This window comes from Ahaetulla prasina, chromosome 13, assembly GCF_028640845.1.
Source record: "Ahaetulla prasina isolate Xishuangbanna chromosome 13, ASM2864084v1, whole genome shotgun sequence".
Taxonomy (NCBI): Eukaryota; Metazoa; Chordata; class Lepidosauria; order Squamata; family Colubridae; genus Ahaetulla; species Ahaetulla prasina.
Window position 1 is genome coordinate 26,386,727 of NC_080551.1, and position 21,525 is coordinate 26,408,251.

At 40.1% G+C, this 21,525-nt stretch overlaps 1 protein-coding gene across 3 annotated transcripts in view; it reads left to right on the plus strand.

Annotated features, from left to right (window-relative positions):
• The first annotated feature begins 501 nt into the window (after positions 1-501).
• Positions 502-21,525, plus strand: part of ADAM10 (ADAM metallopeptidase domain 10) — a 32,903-nt gene continuing 11,879 nt past the window's right edge. Inside the window, exons 1-8 of one of the 3 annotated variants that reach the window (XM_058155894.1) lie at positions 502-622; positions 5,796-5,946; positions 7,049-7,167; positions 8,599-8,757; positions 14,298-14,401; positions 15,244-15,393; positions 16,318-16,410; positions 16,939-17,122. In XM_058155894.1, coding sequence (XP_058011877.1) covers positions 5,855-5,946; positions 7,049-7,167; positions 8,599-8,757; positions 14,298-14,401; positions 15,244-15,393; positions 16,318-16,410; positions 16,939-17,122 — 901 coding nt within the window. In that variant the 5' untranslated portion in view covers positions 502-622; positions 5,796-5,854. Of the gene's footprint in view, positions 866-5,795; positions 5,947-7,048; positions 7,168-8,598; positions 8,758-14,297; positions 14,402-15,243; positions 15,394-16,317; positions 16,411-16,938; positions 17,123-21,525 lie in introns of all 3 variants that reach the window. The other 2 variants (XM_058155893.1, XM_058155892.1) reach the window with 2 other exon arrangements.

The following is a 21,525-nucleotide window of genomic DNA, read 5'->3' on the forward strand; positions in this document are numbered from 1 at the left end:
CCTGCGGGGAGAGGAGCAGCCCCCCCCCGCAGACTCGCCCCCGCCTGGGCTTTCAGTGACTTCAAGCGCACCGAATATCGATCCCCCGTTTTGTACAGCCCGCCCTGCATCCTGGGACCGCTAAACTCGGGCGGGAGCCCTCCTGCGCGCCTTGCGGAGAAAGGGGAACGGCCCCATGAACCCCAGCCAGAACAGCCCACGCAGACGAGACGCGGTCGCCTTCCCCTTTAAGGCCGGCCCTGCTGCTCCCGCCCACAGAAATTGGCGCAGGCGCAGGCGGGTAGCGCAACACCCCCGCCCCTCCTTCCCTCTGATCAGGCGACGACGGAGGGCGCGTGAAAGGAAAAGAAAGCGCGCCTTCGGAAAAGCAGAAGGGGCGGGGCCAGGCAATTCTCCCGGGAATGGGCGGGCTCTGGCGAGGCTGCGCCTACTTCCCTCTCTCGGACGCCGCCTGTGACTGGCTGCGTCGCGTTGGCGGGCGGGCGCGCGCCGAGGGAGGGAGGGCAGCTGCTGGTCGCGGGGGTGCGCGCGGCGTGCGCTGACTGGCCGGCCCAGCGGCCGAGCGGCGTGTGAGGCGCGCGCGCGCGCGCCCGTCCGCCTGAGGGAGGGAGCTTGTTCTGAGGTACTTTTGGTGGGAACCGGAGCGAGGCCGCAGGCGGGCGGCGGCGGGGGGAGGAAGTGGAAGCGGTGCCGCGCGGTCTCTCCGCCCTTCCTTCCCCGGCCGGGCGGATGCTTCGCGGATAGGCGGCGGCGAGAGGCGGCCACCTGGCTGTGGCTGGCGGCGGCGGGGCCTGGCCGGGCCGGGCGAAGATGGTGCTGCTGAGGGTCCTCTTCCTGCTCTGCTCCTGGGCGGCCGGAGCCGGAGGTAAGCGCGGCCGCGGCCCCTCCCCGTCCCGTGCGGCCCCAGGCCGGGCGGGAAACCATCTTGAGCGCCGCCGAAGCTCCGCTCGGCCGCCCCAACTCCCGGCGCCGCGGCGGCGGCTGCCGGGCCTGGAAAGTTTATCCGGCCTCGGCAAGAAGCAGGGGCAAAGCCGCGGCGGGCAGGCTCCGGGCCGTGGTGCGCCGCCTCCAAGCGGCCTTGACTTCGGCGGACTTCGTTTCCGGGAACGGGACGGCTGCCTCGGTGCTCGGAGCCGCCTGGGAGGCCCCAGGCACTTCAGTTTCGGCTGGGGCCCCATAGCCTGGGGCCGGGCGTTTTGGGGGGGAGGGAATCCTGCAGGGCCCCGCTTGCCGCCCCTTCAGACGGGCCGTCATACGCCTGGGCCAGGCTCCCCAAGGGCGGATCTGCCTTGGGGGGCGCAGGCCACCCGGCGTTTCTCCTGCTGAGGGGCTGCGGGAAGGGCCCCGGGGTGTGGCGGTGATCGTGCCAGCTCTCCGGTGATGTAATGGGGCTAAGCAGGGAGGGACTGATACCAGGAAGTGGGGCGGCGGGCGCGCCTGGGAGGGCGACGGGAAGGCCAGCGAAGCCGTGGCTTGGCTTGTGCCCAAAAGCGGAAGAGGGAAAGTCCGAAGTTCCCGGGCGGTGCCAAAAGAGACTTCCTTGCCTAACTGCTTAGAGTGGGATTAGGTTCCCTCTGCCATTTGGAAAGTTCCTGTCTTAAGTTTAAAAGTTCGGATAGTAGTATTCAGCAATGAGGTATCTGTGGTTTCGACAAGCTGAGAAGGAAGGTGATTGAGCAGGACCCTTCTCCCCGGCTGTCTGCCCCACCATCTAAAAAGGAAAGGCAACAGAAAATGGGTGTCCTGCCTATGGCAGCAAAAACGAAACCGTAGATCTCTGATACTTCAGGGCCTTGTATGTATTAGGGCTGTTTGGCTAAAATAATCAGATAAAGAAAATCTGTATGTATGGGCTGCTCCGAAATAGTTGCAAATCCATAAAATATATCATAAAGACTTGAACATTTCATTGAAATGAAACCTAGCGGTGCTAATATTATATTTACCTTTCTGTCTTCAAATTATGCTCAAAATGGCTACTAAACACAAAATATGGTATTAATGAATTAGTTGATTTGGTATATTTCCAAATGGAAAATATCAGTAATATTATCAAACTAAATATTTCAGAATATTAAATTAAAAGCATGACCTGATGATCTTCCTGAAAGAGTGGGAAAAGCGAGTGTTCTAGTTTGGGAGTGAAGTAAAGAAGAAACTTCTTACGGGGCTGTTAATCAGGGGACACTTTATGGATAAACTTTACCAAGACCCAACTATCTCTGAAACTAGAGAGGCTGACACACTGTGTATAATCTGTTCCTTTTCACCATCACTACATGATGGTGAAAGCCCAAGAACAGGGATGGGCTGAGGAGTTTCCTCCAAAGAGTTATCTTAAATTCTGAATCATAATGTATCTGCATCAGTGACATCAGAAAACATTACACATAATCCTAGTCCTGTGCCTCTGTCTTCTTTGGGTTTTAATTTAGATAGTTCACCTTCTTGTATTTGATTGGTAACACTGTTCTGGAAATGTCATTCTTTCCCTTGTAAAAGGTTAGTGTTCAGTGCTTGTAATTGAGAATTTGCAGTCTTCACTTTTCTGAAAATAAACTTTCCATATCTCAGCACATATCCAGAAGGGCCAAACTATTCTTCAAAATGCCTAAAGGTTGTTGATAAAGTTAATATCACAGTATTTTCACTTTCATATTCAGCAATAGAACCCACTGTTTCTAAAAGGGAAAATCCATGGTTGCAATTTTGAGTTTTGGCATCAGTCTTCAATATATTTCTAAATTGGACTAAATATTGGATTCATATAGTATTTAAAAACAGCCAGCCAAACAATCAGAACTGAGTCAGAACTCAGAGAGAAAGACAAATTGTATGTACTTCTATAAATAGAAAGTTTTCTTATTTTTATTAAAGAACAGTTGAGTAATTGGAAGAGTTATGATTGTTTAGATATCATTTTATGCTAGGCATGAGGAGAAACTTAGTTCAAGTGACCTGAAGACATCTTTGGAATTTTCCCACCCTTTCCTTTTGTGCAAGAAAAAACAAAGGCTTTTGTTTTCGCTTTTGAACTAAACATTATTCTGTACCATATTACATCTAAACTCTGCCAAATTCTGTAGGCAGAAATAAACTGTTAATTAAAGGCCTGGTATGGGGCTAAGAATGGTAGACTAGCACATTTCCTGATTCACATATTCCTTCTGCCATGGAGCTTGTTAGAGTTTATTTGAGATCATCTTTGAAAACATGACCTGTGTGTTGATTATGAACATGTTCATTCCTAAAATATTCTTTTCTCCACAAAGAGTGCAAGTATGTTTGCTTTGTGACTAGCAAATCAGTAGGTTTTAAAGGTTAAGGTAATTAAAGGTAATTCTTGGGAGTATTTGGTCAGTTTTCAACCAAGAAATCAATGAAATAATTACATATTTCAACAGCTTGCCTATTCTTTCAACAATAGGCATTTCCAAGAATTAACTGCATATGAGGGAAGTATCTTCTTAGCCTTAACCAGAGGAGTAACTAAATTTTCTTCACTTTTGCTGTTGGTTAGCTGAGATGGAAGTGCCATTTTGACCCGTTAGAAATTTCTCATCCTGTAGGATTCTTTTATTTTTTTATTTTACTAGATGAAGTTTAGTAAGCTAAAACTAAGTAACATTATATTGTTTTATTACCCCTATTGCTCCTAGAATTAAATACAGTTTCCTTTAGGAACCTGTTTTACAATTATCTGAAATAATATTTGAGAGATTAATTACGAAAATATTACGCTCCAACCCATAACGCAGGAAAGATTGTCAGAGTGTGGATCATGAGTTTGATCTCAGACACACTGTGGAATCCTGTAAACATATCAGCTCCTTTGGGAAGTCGGAGCCTGAAGGTTGATCTTAAGAGCCTTATAAGTCAGATTCCACTCAGTTGAATCAAGTTTGTCAAGTCACTGTTTCCTATTCTTGGTCAAAAACACTGTCTATAATAGTTGAGGTTAATAAACAAATAGTTGAAAAAAACATTGTTGAACGTTTAGACTGAAAAATATATGTGTCCGAATAATTTCCTAAGTGCTTACAATCTAATGTTTCTTTTGACATGATCTCCAGTTTGTAGTTACTCTGCAACAAGGGATGGGAAACTTTGGAACCAGTACATATCTGGAATATATAATTGTGGGCATTATACAAACAAATAAAAATTATTCTTCCACCACTAGACCAAAGAGGCATGCATAGGTATTGCTGGTAAAAAAAAAAAAATCTCTTTCATCTGAATCATAGATTCAGTGCTGGTTGACTGGTACATTGCATGCATTTAATAATTACGTTTTCAACTGATGTCAAACTGATATCTTAAATCCTGCATTCACTTTTATAATGACAAAGGTGCCCTTGGAAAAAAAGAGAAATATTGCCATATTTGGTAAGTTGGGGGGATTGTTTTTAGTTAAATAAGTTCCCAAAGTAAGATTTGTCATAATGCACTGAGATTTGCCAAGTACAGTACATTTGCATAAGTCATGTATTGAGAACAGGAAATAAAAGCAAATCTACCAATTATTGTATCCAATGACTAAAAAAGCACGAATGTTTTTGGGGAATTGCTGCTTCCCTGTAAGAAAACAAAGCAGTGATACTTAATTCCACTAAGTCAACCTGATGCACTACAGTCATTGCATTTTGCTGCTATTGTGGCTGATTGTTTGAATGCTTAATTAAAAATGGATGAAAGTTTGGATTGAATGGAGGAATTTATTTTTTTTATTTATTTATTTTTGTCACAACAGTATACACAAACATTGTTATAAATAAAAACAAGATATCATGAAAGAAATATATGTATATATAAGTAAAAACGTGCAACAACTATGTTAATTTGTTATAATGAAGGGAACAATAGGACAGGAATGTTAGGCACTTTGTGCTCTTATGCACGCCCCTTATAGTCCTCTTAGGAATGGGGTGAGGTCAATAGTAGACAGTTTTTGGTTGAAGATTTTGGGATTTTGAATAGAGTAGAATGTAGTAGAATGTAGGAATGTAGTAGTAGTTTTACAATCCCAATTCTTACATCACTCTTTAAAGGCGAAATTTATGTGTACGTTTAAGTGAAATTTGCTGGTACTTAGTCAAGTGACAATATATGTTTAGTTTCTGTTTGAAAAATAATTACAAAAATATCCAAAATCCACTTGCACTCTCAAATTTAAAAATTTTAAAAAACCCAAACTAAAAATAAAAAGTCAATATAGTTAATAAAAAGGACTGTTCTCAAATAACTGGCATATAGACTCCAACCTTCAATGTAGAAAAAAAACATTTACTAGATCAATGTATTTGCATTCCACAAACTGCTTGTTTAACCAAAGAAATGGGGAAGAATCTGGCAGTTTTGTCAATTTGGAGATACAAAAGGATTCTTTCTTTCTCTGCTGGAAAAAGGGGTTTACTAAAGCCTGGCAGTGTTGTGTGCAACAGTTGTTTGCGTTAAAAAGAGCCTGATGATATCTGTTTACAAACTCCTTGTCAGTGCATTTGTCCTTTTGGACAGGAAAAATTTGGGGACAAGAAAACACCTTGGCCTCAAGTGGACAGTGACACTTGTGTTTGGAAAGCCTTTGTTAGTTGTACCTGGAGAGAGGCTTTCGAATGGGACAAGGGCAGTGTAATTTGACTATGCTTTTAGATTTCATGTTGTCCGCTCGTTTCATAATTTCTATTTTCTGCATGCTCTTGTGGGTATTTTTTCTATTAATCATTTTTGTTAGCAAAAAATTGAATGTAGACTGTGCTTCTGATTAATATATCCATCCACTCCTTTGTTTGCAGGTCAGTATGGAAACCCTTTAAATAAATACATAAGACATTATGAAGGACTGTCATACGATATGGATTCATTACACCAAAAACACCAGCGTGCCAAAAGAGCAGTATCTCATGAAGACCAATTTTTGCGCTTAAATTTTCATGCTCATGGGAGGTAAATACCATGTCAGTTAATTTCCTTCATCACCATTAACTGCAGTTGAATATAACTGAACAATAATCATAATATCCACATTCTGTCGAAATGTAAAGTTAGCATTTTTTCTACTAAAGTCTGATATGGAGCAACATTCCAATCTGAAACTTTTTGTTAGCTCCGAGGTAAGTATTTTGGTAATATATGTGGAATTGAGTCATTGAATATTCCAACGTCTGCATGTGTAAATCTATTTTAGGGTGCTCTGTCAGTATTCAAGGTACACATATGAAAGAATTGTGTATTGGCATATTTTCAGAGAAAAGAAAATACATTGTTCCCAGACTTCAAAAATGGCTGCACCATATTCAAATATGATATGTTCTTGAGTTTTTAAATCTGCATGAGAAAGCCAAGGGCAAATATATGCAGTATATCTGCAAGGCTTCCCCTTTCTCCTTACTAAACCTAGATAAGAGCTTAGGTCAAATATTTATAAATTCTGCAAAATTAAGAAGAGCAATCAGTTTTTAAATGTACATCAAAACATGTATAAGCAGAGGTATATAAATTTGGTGCACATAGTGGCGTCCAACTGGCTTGCTTAATGTTATCTGTGCAGAGCAGCCTGTGGCAACCCCTCTGCAAGTGCTAGATGAGCCAGCATCACTATTGCTGTTGTCTTACTTGAATCCATGATTTTTCTGTAGCATTTTATGCCTTGCAATGTTTCTAGCTGGAATTGAACTAGGATATAGCTTAAAATGATGTATTTGTAATTTACAAAACCTAGCCTCCATGTTCAGATAACATGTGTTTTCCAGTAAATAGTTGAAATATGATTATACTTAAGGTAATTAAATCTCTTTGGTTGCATTTATGATGTGAGTTTGCATGGGGCTTCAGCTTATATTGATCCCCTACAAATATTAAAGTAAATGAAGGTCTGAGGTAAAAGCATAGCTCTTTTACTAAGTTTAAATGTAAGTGCATATCAAGTAAAAATACTAAAATACAAAAATGGAAAATACTTAACAAGGTTGAGGACATTCATTTTTACCTTTCAGCCCATGATAAGAGGTGTTTTTGTAAATGCAATCTGTCTTTCTTCCCTTTGCAGACATTTTAATCTGAGACTGAAGAGAGATATGTCTCTCTTTAGTGACGACTTTAAGCTAGAGATGTCAGATAAAGTAATTGATTATGATACCTCCCATATTTACACTGGGCACATTTATGGTAAGTGCAGGAACGGTGGTTTCTGTTTTGAACTAGCAATAGCTTCTTGTTTAGACATTCATGCAGTGCAGAGCAGCAGGACATTTTCACAGTAATTGAAACAATTTTAGAATGTTCATTTTTGTCTTTAAAAACTTGCCAGAAAGTACAGTTAAATTTCACATTCCTTTTTCCCCCTTCATTTTATCATAGTTTTGTTTTCTTTCTGAAGAAAAAAGTCTGATTTGAAACTTTTCCATGTAACAGTAATAAGTTGACTTTATTTATTTATTTATTTATTTATTTATTTATTTATTTATTTATTTATTTATTTATTTATTGTAACAGCAATAAGTTGACTTTGTATATAAATATACAAATAGAATGAAGACTATTGCTAACATAGTGTAAGCCGCCCTGAATCTTTGGAGAAGGGCGGGGTATAAATGCAAATTTAAAAAAAACAGCACAGTAGCTCAAAAGATCCTACATTCATGAGATGCTGCATTCTTTGGACTGTTCGGTTTCACACTAAAAGCTTTGCACCACACTCCATGTGAAAATCTGGCATAGTGTGTTTTTTCCCATGGTAGACTACTGCTTAGGGTACATTCTGCAGCCGGAGAATATCTGCGCTCCATGGTATTTTGGAATATAGTGCTGAATGATTAGTTCTCACAGTGTCAGTTGAAGGAAAGCTTCATTTGAATTACATTTTTTAACATACTTGGTAAAAATGAAAACAAAAACGTTGTGTATAACTTTTTCAGGAGAAATAATTTATATGGGAAGCAAACTGAGTAAACTAATATTTAATAGTAACACAGCATGGAAATGAATAAGTAGATATGTCTATATGAACAAACATCGGGAATAATAAAATCACATTTAAATATATACAAGTACTCCTCAACTTATAACACAACAACTCCAAGTTAAGGCGGCCTTGGAAAAAGTGACCTATGACCCATCAAAGGTATGACCATTGCACGACCCCCGTGGTCACATGGTCACAGCTTGGGTGCTTGGCAACCGGCTCACGTTTACAGCGTTGCAGCATTTGCAGTCACGTGACCATGGTTTACAGACTTCCCAGCCTTCCTAAGCAGGGTTCGCTTAACTCTGATTTGCCTAAAGATGCAGCAGTTTGCTTAATGACCACTGTAAAAAGTCGTAAAAAATGGTTGGTACATAAAATCAATGTAACAACTACATTGCCTGGCAACTGAAATGCCAGTCCCAAAGAACCAGCAGAAGAAATGTAGATATTTATTGATACTGGTGATGACTAGAACTTGATGCAAGCATGTTCATGAACGCTGCATTACTTTCCTGATCACTTGCTGAGAAGTCATATTCAGGTTCAGGAAACTTGCCTATTCTTACTGGGAATTGATGCTGATGAATACCAGTTGCCGGGGTATTCTAAAGCCTACATTCTTTTTTATACAGGGGAACAGGGAAGCTTTAGCCATGGATCTGTTGTTGATGGAAGATTTGAGGGATTCGTTAAGACTCACACTGGAACCTTTTATATTGAGCCAGCGGAAAGATATATTAAGGACAAAGCCCTGCCTTTTCATTCTATCATGTACCATGAAGATGATATCAGTAAGTTTTTATTCTGGGTTGAAAATACGTTATATAGAATATGCTATGAGCGAGTGAGGTCTTCAAGGCACTAAATCTTACAACAGAATGCTCTAAGCATTCATTCTTCCACTGCTATAAAGGGACACCTATCCTGAGCAGGGTGAGTCACGTTGCTTAAAAAATGTTATAATCCTCATAGGACCGATTCTAGTGAGAAATGTTTTTTAAGTGTTCACACAAGTTCCTGAGCTTCATTTCATATTGTTTAAAGTGTTCCCTGAAGTACTCAGCTAACATAAGCAACAAGCGCCCAAATGCACAAAGCTTCTGATATCCTATTAGATACCACCCTTTAACTGTGATTGTTAGTGGTATTATATGCTGTTAAATCAGGCTGTCTGGTGTAAATGGGTTATTTCCTTACCCCCTCTATTTTTAAAAAGGCCTTTGCTCACCAGATTTGAAAATGAAAAGATTCATGAGCCAAACAAAGTGTTGAGCTAATCATAGAACTTTCATTAGAAAGCAAAGGCCATGGAATGTGGTAGGGATTCTGTTGCTTGTTTTATTATTGTTTCGAAAGAAAAAGAGCAGAATTGTTTTAAGTCAGCACGGTTTAGCGGATTTAAGCAACTAAATGCTAGTTGTTTCCAAGTTGGAAAATACTGGATAGATCTTTAACAAATACATCAAGAGGCTTGCTAGTTTTTCACAAAGAGACCCCCATGTCTTTAATTCAGTATGTAATTTAAAATTCCAAACATTTTGTAATGTTTCTGCTCATAGAATAAGACGTAGTTAAAGGGATTTTGAGAACATTGTACATAAGGCATACAAGGTTACGCTCAGTTCAGGCAAATACCTCCGATCAAGAAATCTGTGTTGTTAATGAATGAGCCCTTCCACATCCCATCTTTTAATTTTTGCAAGAATATTCTGTTAGCGCTTTTGGGGCCCAACAAAGGGGCATATGTTCAGCATGACAATGAAGTCTTATTCAGAGCTGAAACAAAAGCCAATGCTAAAAATGAGGATTATATTGTACTGTTTCCTACAAAGTCCTTTGTTCATGTTGCTCTCTCTTAACTTAATGACCAGATAAAGGCAACCCTTTTATTCTGATTTAAAGGATAGATCAATTATTTAAAATTCTCAATGTTTGTGAGATGTTATTTATTGAAAAAAATGGTTTTTCCAGGAGGGAGAAAGTTACAGTTCTTTCCACAGTGACTGAAACAAACTGTCTTGTTTGGGCATTACTTGGGCCCGTATCAGTCATTGCAGAAAAAGTTGGAAATTGAGAGCAACAGCCATCGGAAAGCTCTAAAAGCAGTTCTGGATATGGCAAGCAGCATGTTCTTGCTACTGATGTTGAATTCTGATAGAAATAGTAATGCTTATTAACCGTTTTGTTATTCTCAAGGTAACCTATCTCTTTGAATGCATTTGCTTAGATCAGAATGATTAAGCTGCAATAAACCTAAAGACGATAGGGGAAGAGATGTAATGTAGAAGCTAATCCAGATCAGCAGATAAAGATCCACAGGTTGAAGTAGGCAAAAAAAGCACAATCCTATAAAATAACAAATGCAAAGAATTTGCTCATGTTACTCTGCTTATCGTTCTGAGTAACACAGGGCCAGGTTATCTGTGGGGCGACCTCTCCCAGAGGGTATCTGCCCATTCCCCCAGGCCAGAGGTGACCACGCTTTAGGTGCCTTCTCTCTTTTTTTTTAAATTTTATTTTATTGGAAAAGTTTTAAAAAACAAACAAACATTTTTCCCCCGCTCCCCCCCTCAAAACCCCCTTCCCCTCTCCCTTCACACACACACACACACACACACACACACACACACACACAGGCTTCCCAGGTCAATCACAAGGTATTGTTACACATAAACCAAACATAGATTAAGATTTTCCCTTCTAATCCAATTAGCCTCATCCGAGTCTTTTCATTTCCTAACCTCCCCCATAACATTCTAAAATAATACATCCTAATTATTCGAAGGCAATCTGATATCTATTTTGTAAATAATCCATTTTTTCCATTCAATTAAATATCTTTCCTGCGTATTGTCTTTCAAAAAGGCTGAGATTTTTGCCATAACTTTCAATATCCATTCTTCTATTGTAGGTAATTCTTTTTTCTTCCAATATTGTCCAATCAGCAGCCTTGCTGCTGTTATTAAGTTCAAAATCAGTTTAGTCTCAGTCACTGTACAATCCGTTATAATTCCCAAAAGGAAAAATTGCGGCAGGAACTTTATCTTCTTCTTCAAGACGTTTTGAATAATCCACCAAATTCTTATCCAAAAGGCCTTAATTTTCTTGCAAGTCCACCAAATATGAAAATATGTAGCATCATCACACTCACATCATTAGGTGCCTTCTGTTAAATGTTCTTGTCTAGTGGGATCTAGGCAGCAGCCCTTCTCAGTAGCAGCCCCTGCCCTCCCCTGAAATCCAGAAGACCCCTGCCCTTCTCGCTTTCTGGAGAACCTTGGAGACCTTTTCTCACAAGCACTGGGCTGTAATGAGGCTGGAGCCCATAAAAGTTGTTTATGGGGTTGTGGAGTATTGTTTTGGGGGGTGGGCACACCAGGGATTTTTGTGATGGTGTTATATTGGTATTGTTTTTATTCTTTGTAACCTACTCAGGTTTATGTTGCATAACGTGGGTGGCTCTATAAGTCTTTTAAATAAATATAATACGTGCAAGGTATTGTTATAAAGGAAAGGCATTAATTGTCAGAAGTGGATAGCTTTATGTCAAAGGACCTACTTTTGAAAATAGCTAGGAATAATCCATTGATACAAAATTGTATCCAGGTTAATTCATATTATGATGCATTGGTTTAAAAGGGAAATTTCATTTGACTGCTGCTTTATTAAATTATGCAGATTAGAATTGGCTTGTTCTTATCCCAAAACTCTTTTTAACCAGCAAGAAGTCAACAATTAATCATTGCCAGGGCAATTCTGATCCCTTGCTTGAAGATTGCTTGGATCCTGACTTTTAGAAGCTTTTTGTGCTGCTCACTTCCATTGGCTTTGAATGACTGACAATAATTCTGCAGTACAAATATCCATAAAAGCAACATTAAAAAGTATGACCAATATATATATAGCAGGTAAAGGCAATAGCATCAGAAGGTCTTAGTTAATATGTTCTAAACTCTTCTAAATGGTAAAAAGTGGGAGAATTGCTTTGTTCTTGATGGCAAATTGTTCCACAATATGCAATCCACATGTACGATTGAGCCAAAAATGAGATGTGGCGGTCAAGGGGACCTGCAGCTGCTTGGGTTTTGTGCCAAATTTATCTTTAATAGAAAAAGAAAGCATATGGGCACCTCCTATTAGCTATGTAATGCTGTTCTGATGCCCCACTCCGCAAAAAGACAAAGAGGATTATGCAACAGATTGAATTAAACCTCATTAAAAAATTTACTGATACTGGATATTTCTTTTTTTTTAATATACTTTATTGAACTTTTTTACATTAAAAGCATAAAAAAAAGGAAAAAGAAAAGCTTATATCATTTAACAGCTATTTGTGGTGTTTTTCATCTGACAATAATCCATGCAATAATGACAAACATTAAATTCTACATATTTGTATTCTTATTTTATCTATTGATTATGCTTAGTAACTAAATATTCCTATCTCCTTTCCATCCATCCATACCACCGTTCCCATATACCATAAAATACTGATGTCTCTTTACCCTTCAGACTCAGAGTTAGTTTGTCCATTTCTGCGCAATTCATAATCTTTTGTATAATAAGTCTCTCTGAGGGCACACATGGCTGTTTCCAACATTGAGCAAAGGCCATCCTAGCAACAGTTAATATATGTAGTATTAAATATTTTATACTCTTCAAGTATTTTTTTTTAAAAATCCCCAATAAAAAAAGTTCGGGTTCTAGATCCAATTGTTCATTCGTAATTTCTTGTAGCCACTTTTTAATTTTTAACCAATATTTACGTGATTTGGACCCCATGCAATCATACATCCTTTCATACTTCTTCTTCCAATTCTACTTCTAGCAAGTATTTATAAATTTGGGTAATATTTTTTTTGTCTGGCCCTAGTAAAATTTTATCTAATTGCTGTGGTTTAAGATATATTCCATATTTTTTTATATCTTGTTTGTATCGATTTTGTAACTGAAGATAGGCCCACCAGTCAACCTGTAGTCCTTGTTCTTGGAGGTCCTGTAGTGTTTTTAATTTTTCATGAATATCTAATAGATCTTTATATTTTAGCATTTTATTCAAAATTAAATTATTTGGGTGAATCATCGCTTCCATTGTGGATAGCCAAATTGGGATTTTTATATAGTGTTTCTGTTTAACTTTAATCCAATTGTTTATTAGGGAATCTCTAATCAAATGTCTGTGGAAATACTTTTGTTTCATATGGCCTGTTTCCCACAGGAAGGCTGTAGGTCGTGGCCTTCTATAGCTAGTATTCTTTTATTCTTTAAATTGATCCAGTCTTTTAACCAAACTAGTGTTGCTGCACTTAAACCTGCCATTAAATCTTGGTCACGCATTGATATGGCATGGATGAGTGGAGACCTAGTAGAAGAAGTGGCAGAAGTAGAAATCTTATTGAATTCATGGGCAGACCACAACCCGCTTAAAATTAGCTGGAAGGGGGGAAAAAAACCAAGGAGAAGATGGACACTAAATACTCAATTATTGAAAGATGAGGAATTTACTAAGAAAATTAAGGAAGAACTAAATTTTTACTTTAAAGAAAATAATAATCAATATACATCGACCCAAAACTTATGGGATACTATGAAAGCTGTGATTCGGGGAGTTATAATATCCTTTACTGCAAAAAAGAACAAAGAAAAATATGCCCAACAAAATAATCTACTTCAAACAATCAAAAAATTAGAGACTAATCTACAGAATAACCCATTAAACTCTCAACTACAAGAACAACTGATTGATCAATCGCTCCCAGTCACTCTCCGTTCTTTCTCACCAGCTTCTTAGCTGCCTTCTCGGGTTACGATCAATCAATCTTCACAATGAAATGCGAACCTCTTTTTTTGTTAATCTTCTGTTACACAAATTATTTAGCACTGACCTCTCCTTGCTCCTCACCACAAGCTGTCAATAATCTTGCTTCCCACTTTGTTGGCTGTCAGACTACGGAGCCGGCATTAAAAATGCCAGCTTTTTGCTTGCTGGGCTCCACGGGGTTTTTCTCCGTCGCGTTGATGATTACCTGTCACCAAACTGCTCCTCGAATATCCCCACTTCAACACACTTCCCTACAGGCTTCGTGTACCCTTCTGGGTTTTGCTCCAGCACCAAAAAAGAGGGATGAAGAGCAGAGCTAGCTCCTCAAAGCCTCTCTTTGTCCGAGCCTCACCAACCGGAAGTCGATACTGGATATTTCTTAACCTCTTTGCCCCTTTCCACTGTTTTGCTCCTACTGATTTGAATATATTTTAAAATTAGTAATTGAGTGTTTTAATTTTAAAACCACTAATAGAGGAAAATATGTGCCAACAAGTATTTCTGTTTTAGAATACCCACATAAGTATGGACCACAAGGCGGCTGTGCAGATCATTCCGTCTTTGAAAAAATGAGGAAATACCAAATGACTGGGAGAGAAGAGCCAAGACAGCAGGTATCAAGTATGGAATAAATGATTTGATAAAATACCTGTTTTCTTTTCTGTGTATCTGCTGTTGATCTGACCAGGGAAGCTGTATTCTGCTGTTGACATGATGTGACATAAAACGGGCTACCGATTTATTTAATTTTGAATTGATATGTCATTTCTACGTGTTTCTTAACCGTTTTTTCAGTTTGAATTTGCTTTATGTTATGAGAAGGCTTTGGGCCTTTTGCAAATATCTGCTGTGCAGATGCCTGAACTTTACATGTAATAATGTAAGATAATTTTACATTCCCCCCCCCAAGAATCTTTAAATTATCTGTAGCCACAACCCGTAGGTTGAGTTGATTTGTTAGATTTTAAAATTTCTACTAAAATTAATGGCAGGTTTAAGAACATTTTAAGTACCTGATAGCAGCAGGCCTAAAAACTTGGCTAAGAATCTCCTCAGGCTGCAGAAACGTCATCTTCTATATATTAACATGATTCATGCATTCAAGTGGCTCCAGAGCTATTTTGTTTCCTTTTAGTCCTCGGTTAAACTTTTTATGAGGCAAATTAATAGGGGACAAATGTTCTTCAGAGCCAAGTTACTCTACTGGCAGATATAGTTACAGGAATGCAGCTGGCTGCAAGCAGCTGAAGCTGCGCAGGATAAAGATGAAGGGAGCTATGATAGGATGGAGGAAAGCTGACCTGAAATTGGTACGTTCTGATGCATCACTCCAGAAAACGAGGAGGTTCACACTTTTGTGTTAGTCCTATTATTCTCACATACAAGATAGACTCTGAAGTGTTTGAAACAGAAGGCTACATAAATACCTTGTACCTAAATGTTCCTTATGCTTTAGCAGCCATCTGAAGAACAGGTCAAAGAGGACCCTAGGTTCTTGAGGAAAAAACGAGCTGCGCAAGCTGAAAAGAACACTTGTCAACTCTATATTCAAACCGACCATCTTTTCTTCAGGTACTACGGAACCCGAGAAGCTGTGATTGCACAGGTAAGCTCCCAGTGGTTCCTGTAGGAAGTCAATTTCCTTGTCAAAATAAAGGGCAAGAGAGTGGAAGAGCTTTCATAGGCCATGATACAACTTTGAGTGAATCACAGTGAGATTGTTCCAGGGCATTAAAAAGTGTATTATTACAGGCATTTTTTTCCAGCAAGTTATGTGTACAAGTGTGGTAATTGCAGAATGTGTGTTACTTCATAGATATCGCTAACCTTATAGAGAGCTGTGATAGGACACAATACCGTATAGGGGCCTAGAAGAACCTGGGGAAGCCCTGTAGGGTAGGTGCCCTTCTGCCCCAGAGCCAAGGGGGAGAAATAAGGGAGAGTTTACTTTCACTCAGTTTCTTCCAGGCCAGCCAAGAATCATCAGTGAAGTGTCTCTCTCTCTCTCTCTCTCTCTCTCTCTCTCTCTCTCTCTCTCTCTCTCTCTCTCTCTCTCTCGGACCGACTCACCTCATAGGATGGTTGTTGTAGAGAAAATTGCCTTATACACTGTAAGCCGCCCTGAGTCTTCGGAGAAGGGCGGGATATAAATGTAAACAAAAAAAAAAAAAAATAGAAGGAGCGTTATGTATGTTAGCTTCCTTGAGTTACTTATAAAGTAATAAAGGCAGTGTAAAAATAAAAACAACTTTTGGTTGGAAAATCAAGCCCCAAGTCTGTTTGCTTTGTTTTGACAGTTAACTGATCCCTTTTAAATCCTGATACAAAAACAAGACAGGGAGTCACTAAAGTGAAGCTGACATCTGTGCATAGAGGCAGCCTGAGCCAAAGGCTGTGCAGGGGCTGCTCTCTGCTTGAGGGCAAGCGCTGGAGCCTGACAGAGACACAGACCGGTTAGAGTTAGAAAACAGATCTTGCAGGTTGTAGAGGGGATCTACAGCCAACCTCTTTGACTTCCTCTTTCTTTTAGATTTCCAGCCATGTTAAAGCAATTGACACAATTTACCAATCTACAGATTTCTCAGGAATCAGAAATATCAGTTTTATGGTGAAACGAATTAGAGTAAGTATATAGAAATGTAACAGTGGAAATCTTCATGCACTTGCTGATTTAGTTGTTTTTTTCCTCTTTTTATTGGCCCTTGCTGGTAGAGGGCTGGGTTTCTTCTTCCACTGACAAGTCTTAATAGCTAGTAACTTTATTTACATGTTCGTCTGCTTTTTCTAGTGCTTTTATGTTGCCAACTTTTACTTGCAAATGTTGGGGAAATCACAGTGGCTTCTTGACTTGACAGTTTGCCTAAGCAAAGGATGTCTCTGCTGCCCTGTTAGTTCCATATCCTGATTTCTAGAGAGTGGATCAGCTCAAGTGCTCATCTTTCACTGTTTCATGCCAGTAACTTGTGCATAATAAAATTAAAACTGCACATCAAAAACACTGCAGAATCCTTACCTCATCTCTGTGCTTTTGGGTGGGTAATGTTCACACTGTTCTTCTCTGAGTCATTACTTGTGAAAACAAGTAGGTGTAGATTTTTTTTCCTTTACCCAAAAGTGATGTCTTAACAGTATATAATATATTTTCTTTCAGATCAACACTACCCAAGATGAAAAAGACCCTTCAAATCCCTTCAGATTTCCAAACATCGGTGTGGAGAAATTTCTAGAACTTAATTCTGAGCAGAATCATGATGATTATTGTTTGGCCTATGTCTTTACTGATCGTGATTTTGATGATGGTGTCCTTGGCTTGGCCTGGGTTGGAGCACCTTCAGGTAAATAATTGTTAAATATTTCCTTGGAGGAAAAGAAAGTATAAAGCATTATTAGAGATTACATTTAATGAGCTAAAAGAAACATTGGGTGTCTGAAGGGCTGCTCCAGGTGAGTATTCTCTGTTTCGAAGTTTATGCCCATCTTGGATAAATTTGCTTGAAACAGTTTGAATCTCCTGCTGCATGATTATTTTACTTCCAGAAAGTTGAAAAATCCTAACTCATATCTTTAAAAATATATTTCAATACTGCTCCAGTATTGTGAGTTGTTCAGTTTACAAACTCCTGAGCACGCTTTGTTTTTGCAAAATACTTAGCCCAAGAATAGCTTACCTCAGCAAGCAAGTGACTCATGCTTAGGGGCATATTTACGGGCAAACTCTCTTTGAGAAGTTTCAGATGAAACCACAGATTAAAAATAAAGAATTCATGGCTGCACAACACTTCCAACCTGGCTAAATACTCTTAAGATTAGACTACTCAGAATGATGGATGGATCATCTCATCCTCTGCCTCATCAGCTATTTTCATTTTGAAGGAGAAATCTCCTGGGGGACCCCCACTCTCAGAATTCATAGCAGAGACCAGTGCAGCATCTAGAAAGTATTGCACTCCCACACATACCAGCAAACCTATGGCTCCAATGCGTCTGCGACCCCTTTCTCCTCGTAAAATAAAAAAGGAAATCATCCACAGCATCTTCCAAAGAATAAAAATCACTAGAGAAGAAGAAAACAGTAACCCACCATCTTCCTGGATATCCTCACCATCAGAGGAAACAATGGCAAATTAGGAGTGTTGAATGACACTTGCAATGACAAATGCAAGTATGTTGAAAAACAACACTAAGGGCTCCATTACCAAAATAACAATCCATCCTCCCATAAGAGGAACTACGTAAAAATGTTGTAGCAACCCAGGACACCAGAAAAAGAAAACAGGCTGCCTATACAACATTTTCCAAGAAAATGGATACCCATGCAACTTTATCAAAAAGTGCCTGACTACTCAAGCACAAAGCAGCACAACCAACACAAGCTATGAAAAGCTTTCAATATGGCATTGCCATATATCAGAAATCTCAGAAACAGCCAGTAGACTGTTAAACCACATGGCATCACCGAAGCATTGTTGTTGTTGTTGTTTGTTGCGAAGTCGTGTCCGACCCATTGCGACCCCATGGACAACATTCCTCCAGGCCTTCCTGTCCTCTACCATCCTCTGGAGTCCATTTAAACTCATGCCTACTGCTTCAGTGACTCCATCGAGCCACCTCATTCTCTGTCGTCCCCTTCTTCTTTTGCCCTCAATCTTTCCCAGCATTAGGCTCTTCTCCAGTGAGTCCTTCTTTCTCATTAGGTGGCCACAGTATTTGAGTTTCCTCTTCAGGATCTGGACTTCTAAAGAGCAGTCGGGGTTGATCTCCTCTAGGACTGACCGGTTGGATCGCCTTGCAGTCCAAGGGACTCGCAGGAGTCTTCTCCAGCACCAGAGTTCAAAGGCCTCAATTCTTTGGTGCTCAGCCTTTCTTATGGTCCAACCTTCACAGCCATACATTGCAACTGGGAAAACCATAGCTTTGACTATACGTACTTTTGTTGGCAGTGTGATGTCTCTGCTTTTTAGTACGCTGTCTAGATTTGCCATAGCTTTCCTCCCCAGGAGCAAGTGTCTTTTAATTTCTTGGCTGCAGTCCCCATCTGCGGTGATCTTGGAGCCCAGGAAAATAAAATCTGTCACTACCTCCATTTCTTCACCATCTATCTGCCAGGAAGTGAAAGGGACAGATGCCATGATTTTAGTTTTCTTAATGTTGAGTTTCAAGCCAACTTTTGCGCTCTCCTCCCTCACCCGCATCAAGAGACTCTTTAGTTCCTCTTCGCTTTCTGCCATTAGAGTGGTATCTGCATAGCTGAGGTTGTTGATATTTCTTCCGGCAATCTTAATTCCAATTTTTGATTCATCTAGCCCCGCCTTTCTCATGATGTGTTCTGCATATAAGTTAAATAGGCAGGGTGATAGTATACAGCCTTGCCGGACTCCTTTCCCAATTTTGAACCAATCAGTGGTTCCCTGTCCAGTTCTCACTGTGGCTTCTTGACCCGCATACAGGTTTCTCAAGAGACAAATAAGATGGTCTGGTACTCCCATCTCTTTAAGAACTTGCCACAATTTGTTGTGATCCACACAATCAAAGGCTTTAGCATAGTCAATGAAGCAGAAGTAGATGTTTTTCTGGAACTCCTTAGCTTTCTCCATGATCCAGCATACGTTGGCAATTTGATCTCTAGTTCCTCTGCCTCTACGAAATCCTGCCTGTACTTCTGTTAGTTCTCGATCCACATATTGCTGGAGCCTAGCTTGTAGGATTTTAAGCATAACCTTACTAGCATGTGAAATGAGTGCAATGATGCGATAGTTTGAACATTCTTTGGCATTGACTTTTTTTGGAATTGGAATGTAAACTGACCTTTTCCAATCCTGTGGCTATTGTTGAGTTTTCCAAATTTGCTGGCAAATTGGGTGTAGCACTTTTACTGCGTCGTCTTTTAAGATTTTGAATAGCTCAGCTGGAATACTGTCTCCTCCACTTGCTTTGTTGTTGCTCAGATTTTCTAAGGCCCATTTGACTTCTCATTCTAGGATGTCTGGCTCAAGGTTAGTGACCACCCCATCGTGGTTATCAAGGATGTTAAGCTCATTCTTGTATAGTTCTTCTGTGTAATTTTGCCACCTCTTCTTAATCTCTTCTGCCTCTGTTAGGTCCCTGCCATTTTGGTCCTTTATCATGCCCATCTTTGCATGAAACGTTCCCTTCATATCTCCAATTTTCTTGAATAGATCTCTGGTCCTCCCTATTCTATTGTTTTCTTCTATTTCTTTGCACTGTTCATTTAATCTGCATTCTTATCTCTTCTAGCTATTCTCTGGAATTCTGCATTCAACTGGGTGTATCTTTCTCTTTCTCCCTTGCCTTTCGCTTCCCTTCTTTCCTCAGCTATTTGCAGAGCTTCCTCAGACAGCCATTTTGCTTTCTTGCATTTCTTTTTCTTTGGAATGGTTTTAGTTGCTACCTCTTGTACAATGTTGCGAACCTCCGTCCATAGTTCTTCAGGCACTCTGTCTATCAGATCTAATTCTTTAAATCTATTTGTCACCTCTACTGTATATTCATCAGGGATATGATTTAGTTCATACCTGAGTGGCCTGGTGCTTTTCCCTACTTTCTTTAGTTTAAGCCTAAATTTTGCAAGAAGAAGCTCATGATTTGAGCCACAGTCAGCTCCTGGTGTTGTTTTTACTGACTGTATAGAGCTTCTCCATCTTTGGCTGCAGAGCACATAGTCAATCTGATTTTTGTGTTGACCATCTGGTGATGTCCATGTGTAGAGTCGTCTCTTAGATTGTTGGAAAAGAGTGTTTACTATGACCATGGTGTTGTCTTGACAGAATTCTATCAGCCTGTGCCCTGCTTTATTTTGTACTCCAAGGCCATACTTGCCTGTTATTCCGGTTATCTTTTGGCTTCCTACTTTAGCATTCCAATCTCCCATGATGATAAGGACATCATTTTTTGGTGTTAATTCTATCAGGTGCTGTAGGGCTTCATAGAACTGGTCAATTTCATCTTCTTCAGCACCAGTGGTTGGGGCATAGACTTGAACTACTGTGATATTGAATGGTTTGCCTTGGATTCGGACTGAGATCATTCTGTCATTTTGGGGATTGTATCCCAGTATTGCTTTTCCTACTTTTTTATTGATTATGAAGGCCACTCCATTTCTTCTGAGGGATTCTTGCCCACAGTAGTATACCTGATAGTCATCTGAATTAAATTCGCCCATTCCTGTCCACTTTAGTTCGCTGATTCCTAAGATGTCGATGTTCAGTCTTGTCATCTCTTGTTTGACCACATCCAGCTTGCCTTGATTCATGGATCTTACATTCCAGGTTCCTATGGAGAAAAAATCTTTACAGCATCGGACTTTCCTTTCACCACCAGATACATCCACAGCTGAGCGTCCTTTCGGCTTTGGCCCAGTTGCTTCATTCTTTCTGGCGCTACTAGTACTAGCCCTCCGCTCTTCCCCAGTAGCATATTGGACACCTTCCGACCTGAGGGGCTCATCTTCCGGCGTCATATCTTTTTTCCTTTTTGTACTGTCCATGGGGTTTTCATGGCAAAGATACTGGAGTGGGTTGCCATTTCCTTCTCCAGTGGATTACGTTTTGTCAGAACTCTCTGCTATGACCTGTCCGTCTTGGGTGTCCCTGCACGGCATAGCTCATAGCTTCATTGAGCTACGCAAGCCCCTTCGCCACGACAAGGCAGTAATCCATGAAAGGGCACCGAAGCATACAAACCAACTAAAGCCCTCCAAAACATTGCAAGTAAAGCAAAA